The following is an 11,125-nucleotide window of genomic DNA, read 5'->3' on the forward strand; positions in this document are numbered from 1 at the left end:
CATTCCGCATTTATGATATGCATAACTGAAATTCTGTGACGTGTCATGATTTTGATTCATTTTGTTGATTTTTTAGCCTTTCGTACCAATGATATTTTAAAAGACAAGCAAAACTAATTGTTGGGGATAATGCAAGAAAGGTCAGTATTTTGAAATGATAAATTATCCAATGTGTTATTGGGAAAATCCAACCAAAATCAAAAGACGTATCAATATAAAACATATGAAGTGCGAAGTCCACCACGAAAATGACATTCAGGTTTTTTATAACAAATATCTCAAAATTCTAGACATAAGAATGAACAAGTACTCTCTGATAGGTGAACTTTATAATCAACATACCTTAACAAATTTAGAAAGATTAAAGAAGACACAACCAGCTACGTGATGCCCTTGCTTCTGCTTGATAATAAAGAAATTGGAATGTTCAATAAATGTTCAATTTTAATCACCTGCTGTTTCTATTGTAAAACATTGAATTCTGTTCATACCCAATAAAATATGAAATGCAAATTTTTTATTTTGGTTATGACTGAAGTAAACACAAAGAAGTTTTGACTTGGAAGCTTTATGCCAATAAACCTTTCACAATTTACTATTATTTATTTCAATTATTGAACATCCTGACTTACATGCAAACTAACTGAAATAATCATAAACGAAGACGGGCAGCCAGCCAAAGATAGCTCAAAATTAAAGATTAATATTTTAGGAAGTTAAGAAAATCGATAAACAGAGCTTCTCTAAAATTCTCAGCGTTCAACTTTGAAACGTTGTCAATGAAGTTTTGTCATTTTGTAAACTTTGGATACGGATAAACAAATAATCTGATCAGGGGCGTAAACAAGTAAAATTGGGGAGGAGCTTAAGATTTCAGGGGCAATCGTTTTAAGAAGAGGAATATGAGGTAATTAATCTCGAAGTCTCTAATTTAGAATAATTTTGTCACATCTCAGTAATCATAGATACTATAAAACTGATAGCGTTTGGACTTGACACTTCATCATGCAAAGTATTGTCATTTTGCGAACTTTTGACACAAACAAATATTTTAAATAGTCTATCTTACAACAAGTTGAACAAATATAGACCAGAAAAAAATCACGTGTACTATCACGTGAAGAAGTGATCTTTCTCCAATTAGGCGCAATTTTTAAAGACATACCTAGCAAAACGTTTTTATGTCATCATCTGTGGTACGAATAAGATAAATAGATAGATGACTGTATAAAAGAGGAGAAATATTGTTCTTGGTTAGAGCCATGTTTGATAAAATTAAAATCAATCACATTATGATATACATAACTAAATTGTGACGTGTCATGATTTTTGATTCATTTGTTGATTTTTAGCCCTGCCGTACCAATGATATTTGAAAGACTACTGAAATTGGTATTTGGTGATAATGCAAGAAAGGCCAGTATTTTGAAACGATAATCATCGAATGTGTTATTGGAAAATCCCACCAAAATCAACCGATGTATCAATATAAAACATATGAAGCGCGAATTCTACCACGAAAATGACATTCAGGTTTTTATAACAAATACAAGAAAATTCTAGACATAAGAACCAACAACTACACTCTGAAGAACTTTATAATCAACATACCTTAATAATTTGGAAAGATTAAAAGAAGACGAAACCAGCCACTTGATACTTCTGTTTGATAATAAAGAAATTGGAAAATTCATTAAATGTTCAATTTCCATTACTGCTGGAGCCAATGTGGTTCTGCTACTGCTAGAAATAAAGTTGAAGATCACATTCAACGTCTTAAAACATTTGCCGTCCGCCTGTTTGCATACTTGTGGTCCTTTACTTGAAGTTTAAGCACATATCATCGCTACAATGAATTAGTTGAAGAGTTTTCATCCATTCTTTACGAGAAAAGTTCCTTTGACGTTTGATATTGTCTAGTGTGGACGTTAAAGTCATATCTTTGCATCTAAATATTATGTGACATTCCAATATTGTATTTGTTGCTTGTGGTGAAATCCATAATATACTGTGGAAACAATTATTTCACCAACTGATTGGTTCATTAATTGTATTATGTAGAAAGTATAAATACCTGCTTTTGTTTAGCATTCAGTCTGGATATTTTTTCTTGGCAACAACCATGTAAGATTTTCATCACTTTCTTAACAGTATTGAACGTATAAGAGTGCTTGTAGTTTTGTTTTGATAATTCCTACTAAAGTAATACTATATTGCTTCTTCCATCGTGAGAATGTAAGTTCGGAATATTAAACTGCCAGCAATTGTGATGTAAACTGTCTACTTATTGTTTTGTCATTGTTAAAGTAAGCAGAATATGGACAGGCGTTAGTGTATTTCCATTTGTGTTCGTGTAGTGTACTTATGGGCCACCATGTCTACCACAGAACGTATCCTGATCTATTTTACCATTAACACCCGGGAATCGATTTTGCCCCACAAAAGACATTTTGGACTAAGGATTATAATTATATGACGATGACACCGCGCCCCCCTGCCATCGAGCATTGATCCCAATTGCTCCAATAATTAAATATTCAGAACCAAGTTGCTTGCATAATTTGCATAGTGATGTTTGTTTGTTTCTTGACTTCCTTCGTGGTTCAAAAGTAGAAGAAAATTAAAATATCACGCTTGACAGATGACAGACAGTAATATATATTTTTCTACTTGCTGTTTAAAATGCTGATTGTCCAGGGAAAATTTGAATTTTGACGGAAAATGAATCAAATCGATCGTATGAAATGGGTTCTTGTGGTTGGTGAAAATTTACTTTGATGTTTTAGGATTCCTTTCTTAATTATCTCATTATTTATTTATACTTTGATGTGCTAAAACTTTTAATTTTAATACGTTCTTGCTTCTCATTTCGTAGATAATCTGGGTTGGAATAAACTCTCTTATTTTTGGTCTAACTTTTCATCAATACGACACCAGTAAAGATTATTATTATCTTCGTGTATTGACCAAGGTAGGGCAAGGAATATATAAAAGTGTACCATTGTAATTTACTGCGTACAAACGTAGTTTATAAATGCACTTGGTCTCACTCTGTTTGAAGTACAAATCAGTGGCAACTTTCCTTATATCTACGTCATTTCCTTGTAAGAACTATTTGAGATCATGCTTGCTTGTAAATAATCACGTTGCTTATATCCTTTGGGCTGTTTGTTTATATTGTACTGTCTGCCATCAGTTGTCAAACTCTTTGTATCAGGCAGGGGGGTCAAGTTGTGCATGCTTTGTTTACACTTTGTCCCTGGTAGTGGGGATCAACTTGTGGATGTGTGTTCACTCTCTTTGTCTATGACATGGAGTCTGGTTGTGTGCATTGTTCACACATTGTCTTTGACAGGGGGTCAAGTTGTGCATGCATTGTTCATTGTCTCTGACAGGGGGGTCAAGTTGTGCATGCATTGTTCACACATTGTCTCTGACAGGGGGTCAAGTTGTGCATGCATTGTTCACACATGTCTTTGACAGGGGTCCAGTTCACACCTCTTTGACTACCATTATACATGGTGATGCTGAACATTTTGATAATTGTGGTCATTAATTTGTCATGTATTCACTTTGACTTTGGTTTATTATTAAATATGTAAGCTGATCAAAGCTTATTCAATGTTTAATTTTAATGCAGCTGTTGTGTGTCATCATTTGTAAATTAAAAAACCTTCAACATTCTTTGGTTTATCATTTCTAGTCTGGTTTGGCATGGGCAAGAGCATCAGCTGCAGTTCTTAATTTCAATTGCTTTTTAATTCTTCTTCCTGTCTGTCGAAACATGTTGTCATTTCTTCGAGGTGTAGATGTAAGTAAGTCAAATAGTTGTCATGGTTACAACACATAAGTAATTGCTAACGTATGTTTGAAACTTTTTGAGAAATTAGTTTAAATACATACATAAGTGTAACTTGATGAAATACAACACAACAACAAACAAACAACATTTAGGAAGTATTAAAACCCGCTAAAGAGATTGACAGTCCATGAATTTTCCATTAAACATGTCTATCTCATCATATCTGTCGTTATACCCATCCCTTCCTTATCACTGTTCTGGCATCCATCCATCTCTTTCGGTCACCTGCATTTATGGACTATATCAACATTCATATGCAGCTTTCTCACAATTTCAGCACTTTCTTGGTCACTTTATCAAATGCCAAACCACCTAAGCTGGCTTTAAATGAAATAATTTAGCCAACTTGATGAAATAGTATGAAGTTTAATGAAACTGGAATTTGAGGAATATTAAAAGAACTTAAGGTTTTAAAAGAGATTTTAAATACAGTGGCTTAAGAATTTCAGTCCATTTATGTTTGTAGTGTTTCAGGAACTGTGGGGTCGGAGAGACATTCCTCCCTCTTACGCTTTTTCCATAAAAATTAAATTTATTGGTTAAAAGTCAGCATGTCATGTCTAAACTATAAAATATATTCTTATGCTATTGTTTCCCCTCTTAAGAAACCTTCATGATAACTTTATCAAAAGTTCATACCATTATGAAATATATAAGGAAAAATGAATTTCTCTACATGTGTAGTTTCGAGGATTAACTATTGTTTTGAATATAAATTTGAAGTATTACTCCAGTAACTATACAAAGTTCAGAGCATCCATATGAAGTATTACTCCAGTAACTATACAAAGTTCAGAGCATCCATATGAAGTATCCTTCAGTAACTATACAAAGTTCAGAGCATCCATATAGTATTACTCCAGTAACTATACAAAGTTCAAAGCATCCATATGATATTACTCAGTAACTATACAAAGTTCAGAGCATCCATATAGTATTACTCTCAGTAACTATACAAGTTGAACATCCATATGATACTCCAGTAACTATACAAAGTTCTGAGCATCCATATGAAGTATTACTCCAGTAACTATACAAAGTTCAGAGCATCCGTATGAGTATTACTCAGTAACTATACAAAGTTCTGAGCATCCATATGAAGTATTACTCAATGTATACAAGTTCAGAGCATCCATATAAAGTATTACTCAGTAACTTACAAAGTTCAGAGCATCCATATAAGTAAAGTTGTCAATGATAACTAACCATAGAATTGAAGACATTTTATGACATAATTTTTGTGATATTTCAACTTTAGTGTTGTGGAGCCAGGTCACAATTTACAAGTTTACTTGATAAAAATATCACATTTCATGAGTCATTGCCTATGTGATATGTTTCTTCACATAAGTTGTTTTCCTGTATAAGCTTTTACTAAATTATGGAAAATTCAGAGCATCATGAATAACTTTTGAAAAAAATTTTTCAACAAATAGGGTGTTGTTATGGGTGTAGTATCTCAAAAGAAATAATCCCCCTCTCCCCTCTCCCTCCTCCCTCTCCTCCCTCTCTTCCCTCCCTCTCATCCCTCCCCTCCCTCCTCCCACCCCTTCCCATATGGCTGTGGATACGTAAAGTTTTGTTTCATGTTTAAAGTTAATGTATTAAAGTTGATTTAAAATGAGATGATTGAAATTCTAACATTTTAAATATGTAAAAATACTTTGTCTTGTTTTCATAAATTTCAGCCATTCACATCCGAGCGCATCTTTTTAACTTCGAGAATCTTATTGATGCTTATGGTCGTGACTCTAAGGATCTACGCTTTCATTTGAGTGATCTGGGGATTCTGGGAATGATACTTACATCAACCCTATAAGAAAACAAGATGCAGTAAGACCACATGACGTCATCAAGTAATTTTATTCTTCACGTGACCATTAACATAACATTACATCATTATTTTACAGGACCCTCCAACTGAAGTCTTTAAGACTGGTAACTATACTTTTACTTACAAAACAGAACCTTAGATAACATGAAAACATGACAAGATTTGCGCTGTGTAATTTAAAATTTTTAATCGTGATTTGTGAAGAATTCGCTTTCCTTTGCACTTAGTTTAAATGCGACGTTGAATTTTAACCAAAGACAAGATAGAAACTTGTTTGTAAATTTTCAGGGTTCAATACTCGTTATTTATTGCATTGTATCATCTAAAGCTTTCTATAAATTGTGAAAGACATAATTAACATTGAATTGTCGTTGCTTCTTTAAAACTACTATTCACTTTTCCTTTTTTCATTAGTTGCAGGTGTTTCAGGCTTTATAATGACATTAGTACTGGTACTCATGGTAAAAAATTTATATATTGAACAATTTAGATACGTAAAACATTTGCTTTTATGTCGAAAAAAAATCTTTGTTTCATGATTTGATTTTTATTTTTGTCAACTTCTGTTTGTTATAGCTACTAAATCATCAACATTTTCTGCTCATTCAACTCAAATCCTTTCTCGCACTTACTACTGTACAACAGCTTTAGTTTCATCTTATGTCATACATCTTTATTGCAAATATATTTTGCCTAGATGGAAACAATTCCTTTCTCTGACTTACTACTGTACAACAGCTTTAGTTTCATCTTATGTCATACATCTTTATTGCAAATATATTTTGCCTAGATGGAAACAATTTCTTTCTCTGACTTACTACTGTACAACAGCTTTAGTTTCATCTTATGTCATACATCTTTATTGCAAATATATTTTACCAAGATGGAAACAATTCCTTTCTCTGACTTACTACGTACAACAGCTTTAGTTTCATCTTATGTCATACATCTTTATGGCAAATATATTTTGCCTAGATGGAAACAAATTCTTTTCATGAATACTACCGCACAACAATCAACATAGAACTTTAAAATAAGCCCGTTACATATTACATAATTAACGGCCTTTTTCAAAATTTCATCTTGGGCATTCTTGTTTGATTCCTGTTTTAATTCCTGTTTTCTAGGTTACGTCATCAACAGGACTTCTAAGGTGTGAAATGATTGGTTTTTTCATCCGCCAATCATCTGCTCACAAACGTGAATTTCTTGCAGACGTTCGTATTTTGAAGTCTTTTGGTTCACTCATCATTTATTTATTATTTTCTTCGTTGGTTTGATTGTTCATGGCATGCAGTAAGTTGGAAAAATAACATGGACTTGTTACTCTGTGGAGCATCTTCTTTTGATCTAGTCCCCAGGCTCTTCTCTTGCAATAGCTCGTACACATTCATCTTTTTTTAGAGGTTTAATACGTTGACAGACAAATGTTAAGGAACACGATCCTGAATTTTGTCAATTATCACCAAAATGTCAAATTGATCCTCATTTTGAGTCCGCAGGACCACAGGTCAGCAAATCTGTTGTTTAAATCAACATGGAAACGTAGCAAATAGAGATATTTTCTTATTTTAGTCGTGGAAGTGGATAGTAGCTCCGTTGTCACTATATTTCATTGAAAGATTTATTCGTTTTCTTAGATCATTACAAACTGTCACTGTAACCAAGGTGACTGTTTTTGCTGTCGTCATTAAACCATTCCGCCAAAAAGACTAACCATTTCTTTATTGTTGTTGTTATTTAAAGATTGTGAAACATCCATCAAATGTTATTGAAATTCAAATGAAGAAATCTGGATTTTCATATTTACCTGGTCAGGTTAGGTCATAAAATGTTCACATATTTCTTCACAACCGTCATTTCTTATGGATTTTTTCACTGCTTCAGTGTACACCAATAATGATTTTGTTGTGTAAAAATATTATGTTGACTGTCAATGGTTTGAGTATTATTGAGGGACCGGGGCTTTCTTTATTATTGAAAAATAACTTTTTTCGCTGTGATCTCTGATCTGACGTTCTACATTTATTATAAATTATTCATTGTCGTATTGTACAAAATGTGACATTTTGACATGCTATGGTCAGCGCGTTGTTAATTTCTCAGGTCAACGGTGTTCTTCGTTTAAATTTTTTGGAGGGACCCTCCTCCCCTTCTCCAGGCCTTCCCTTGAACCGACATCTTGTGGACAGTCATTCATTCATATGTTTTTATAAACTTCATTTTACAGTATGTGTTTCTTCAATGTCCAAAATTTCTCATTTGGAATGGCATCCATTTACTTTAACCTCCGTACGTGCTTATATTCGTCGCTAACATAAAGTATGTAGTTCGTCGACGTATATATACAACTATGAACTTTATTTAGAGCCCAGAGCAAGAGACGTTTAGCGTTCATATTCGCACTGCTGGCGACTAGAAAAGTTTGTAGTTTGACTCTAAAACTTTTTCATCATTATTGACTAATTTTATAAAATTTCTTCTTTTTGTGTAGTTGCTCTATTAAATACCTGCACTGGAGAGGAATAAAACAAATAATCTTGATGATGTACCAAGGTTTACTACATTATTATTGTTACAGGTATTGTTGTTATCTTTACAATAGTTCAGAAATATTTTATGATTAGGATGGAGATGACACAAAAAAAAACAATAAAATCACACTTCAAGTCAACTATTGTTTTGATCGACGAAAATTGAAGTCAATGACGAAAGATAAAAATCTAGTACAACTTAATTAACAGCGGGTGAAACAGTGCTCTATGCTTTTATTTCTTCCAAATACTTCACAGTGTAGTTAAACACCTCAATCGATTTCAGCGTAGTGAGCGTACACTTGATGATCTTTGCAAATTTTTTGTAATCAAAATATCTTACAATATGTCTCAAAAGAACTGGTCATCTTTGAAATCAGCCGATAGTTTGAAATTTGCATGATTCAGCGGCAATGATTGATCTCCACGCTAGGAGGTATAAATGTAATTAAAATAAATTTCTTGACTAGGATTTTTAATCACTATAGCTTCTGTATTATACGTATGTAGTTATTAATTTATTATGTATTTAACTACGTTTAATTAAGGATCCTTGAGGATCAATTTTGCTGAATCATAAAATTGTAAATGTCAGATAATTTTAAATGTTGTCAAGGTTGAAAATGAGACATCACCATGAAATATGTGATAGTCAGTCAACAAACCAGCAAAATCAAAGTGAGGCACCTTTCATGTTGATGAAAAAATGCTCAAAGGTGAAAGAATGCGACTTTGACCAAAATTTTTCAAGGCTCTTGAATTTCGCTCATTTTCCTTCTAAATCGCAACAAACAACATAGCATTCCATAGCTAGAACCTAGAACTCTTTTTTAAATATTCAAAACTGCAGCTATTTATTCAGTAATTTAAACACATCAGCAAATAAAAGTTGGATTACCTTTTTTTGAAACACCCTGTATCAAGAACTTAGATCCTCAGACCGTGTAGGTTCCCTTTGGATAAATCAACTTAAATGTATATTTTATTAAATACGTGTATAATTTACGGAAAATAAAAAAATAAGAATCATAGGAAGATATCAGAATTCAACCCTTTAATAACACCATGACAACTCGTAGCGTATAGCAAGTCTACCAGTGCTATGAAAATAAATATTTTGTTGTTCAATTACTTTTTCGTTACTCACTACACTACATATGAGATGACAACAGAAAATATGGGCCAGACACACATAATTAGAGTAAAAGCCCCATTTTTCTTGGCTACATCACTATCTAAAACATACATAAAGATAAATTACATTGTCAGGTGATCACCAATGCTAGATCTATCAAAACGCTTGTCAGCAAAGGATTTTTATTGTGTTTAGTCTTTACAGAAAGGAATGGATTTGTGAGTCCATTTCATAGAACAAGATGCTTTGTTAGCCCTGGCTTTTGGGTATGTTTTCTTTAGCCTTTAGCTGACCAGCAACAATTGTATTTTCAATTTCTGCAGGCAAAGGTTTAAATGGAGTATTTGTTTGGTTCTTTTAGTTGTTTAATAAGAAAAATCTTAACATGTGCATTATTTACATGAAAAATTTATAGTGCTTAGTAAGTTTTCTAAAAAGCCCAAACACTGGCTTTGCTGTGTAAATATACAAATTTCTGTTCACTGTGATAACTGGTAAAATTTAATTTGTATTTAAAGAATTGTGTGTGGAGAGAAGGTCAATAGTTTGGTTGCTTGATTCAACATTTCTTTCTATTTACGGTTGAGGATTTACACCTTAGATTGTTATACGTTCCCGTAATATTAACATGGTCAGGTCCAAATGTTTTCGTGTCAGTTTCTAACGCTCGTTTATAAAAATCTTTTGCTTTTTCGTACTCTCCCATATTATAGTAAACAAAACCCAGATTGTTGTACGTTGTCGCAATATTAACATGGTCAGGTCCAAATGTTTTCGTGTCAATTTTTATCGCTCGTTCATAAAAATCTTTTGCTTTTTCGTACTCTCCCATATATTTGTAAACCGAACACAGATTGTTGTACGTTGTCGCAATATCAACATGGTCAGGTCCAAATGTTTTCGTTTGAATTTCTATCGCTCGTTCATAAAAATCTTTTGCTTTTTCGTACTCTCCCATATCTTCGTAAACCGTACCCAGATTGTTGTACGTTGTCGCAATATTAACATGGTCAGGTCCAAATGTTTTCGTTTGAATTTCTGTTGCTCGTTCATAAAAATCTTTTGCTTTTTCGTACTCTCCCATATCGTGGTAAACCGAACCTAGATTGACGTACGTTGACGCAATATTAACATGGTCAGGTCCAAATGTTTTCGTTTTAATTTCTATCTCTCGGTCATAAAAATCTTTTGCTTTTTCGTACTGTCCCATATCTTTGTAAACCGAACTTAGATTGAAGTACGTTGACGCAATATTAACATGGTCATGTCCAAATGCTTTCGTTTCAATTTCTTTCGCTCGTTCATAAAAATCTTTTGCTTTTTCGTACTCTCCCATGTTTTTGTAAACCGAACCTAGATTGACGTACGTTGACGCAATATTAACATGGACAGGCCCAAATGTTTTTGTTTGAATTACTATCGCTCGTTCATAAAAATCTTTTGCTTTTTCGTACTCTCCCATATTATTGTAAACCAAACCCAGATTGTTGTACGTTGTCGTAATATTAACATGGTCAGGTCCAAATGTTTTCGTTTGAAGAGATCAATGCTTTTAATAAATGATATTATAACATCTGGTGGTAAGGGATCGAAAGATATTATTGAGAAAAGTTTCAAAACATCTTCCAACAAGATGGATACTTCAGCATTTTTTTGTACTGCTAACATAATAGTTTTCATTCCTAAGTAAGATGTTCTTATTTTTTGAAAATTGCCATCCATGTTCTGTCGCTCTCCTTCATTCAGCTTACCAAAATATT

At 33.0% G+C, this 11,125-nt stretch overlaps 3 protein-coding genes across 3 annotated transcripts in view; 1 reads left to right on the forward strand and 2 right to left on the reverse strand.

The window, feature by feature from the left end:
- Window positions 1-402, reverse strand: part of LOC124442435 — a gene marked incomplete at its 3' end in the record, with an annotated part of 84,335 nt that extends 83,933 nt beyond the window's left edge. The window contains exon 1 of the mRNA XM_046992932.1: window positions 343-402. The remainder of the gene's footprint in view (window positions 1-342) is intronic.
- Window positions 403-2,649: 2,247 nt separating this feature from the next.
- LOC124440965 (NADPH oxidase 3-like) lies at window positions 2,650-8,812 on the forward strand. Its single transcript, XM_046991389.1, is given in 17 exon segments — window positions 2,650-2,757; window positions 2,876-2,971; window positions 3,704-3,811; window positions 5,121-5,192; window positions 5,645-5,695; window positions 5,773-5,800; window positions 6,111-6,157; window positions 6,824-6,849; window positions 6,912-6,992; window positions 7,051-7,057; window positions 7,120-7,206; window positions 7,272-7,364; window positions 7,443-7,514; window positions 7,927-7,948; window positions 7,951-7,988; window positions 8,065-8,119; window positions 8,191-8,812. Coding segments are annotated over 16 exon segments (915 nt in total). The 5' UTR covers window positions 2,650-2,721; the 3' UTR covers window positions 8,116-8,119; window positions 8,191-8,812.
- On the reverse strand, window positions 8,582-10,922 carry LOC124440966 (kinesin light chain-like). The gene is made up of 3 exons (XM_046991390.1): window positions 10,845-10,922; window positions 10,180-10,718; window positions 8,582-8,659 (listed from the first exon to the last, which is right to left on the reverse strand). Exons 2-3 carry the CDS (start codon window positions 10,699-10,701, stop codon window positions 8,582-8,584), a joined length of 600 nt encoding a protein of 199 aa, XP_046847346.1. The 5' UTR covers window positions 10,702-10,718; window positions 10,845-10,922.
- Between the last annotated feature and the right edge of the window lie 203 nt (window positions 10,923-11,125).

This window comes from Xenia sp. Carnegie-2017, unplaced genomic scaffold (genome assembly GCF_021976095.1).
Source record: "Xenia sp. Carnegie-2017 unplaced genomic scaffold, XeniaSp_v1 HiC_scaffold_20, whole genome shotgun sequence".
NCBI lineage: Eukaryota > Metazoa > Cnidaria > Anthozoa > Malacalcyonacea > Xeniidae > Xenia > Xenia sp. Carnegie-2017.

What these genes read in the sequence shown, in the direction of transcription:
- LOC124440966 (XM_046991390.1), bottom strand. Translation starts at nt 10,701, where the DNA reads ATGGGAGAGTACGAAAAAGCAAAAGATTTTTATGAACGAGCGAAAGAA. An exon ending in ATATGGGAGAGTACGAAAAA is followed by an intron (nt 8,660 to 10,179) that starts GCAAAAGATTTT and finishes TATACCTCCTAG; the next exon opens with CGTGGAGATCAATCATTGCC.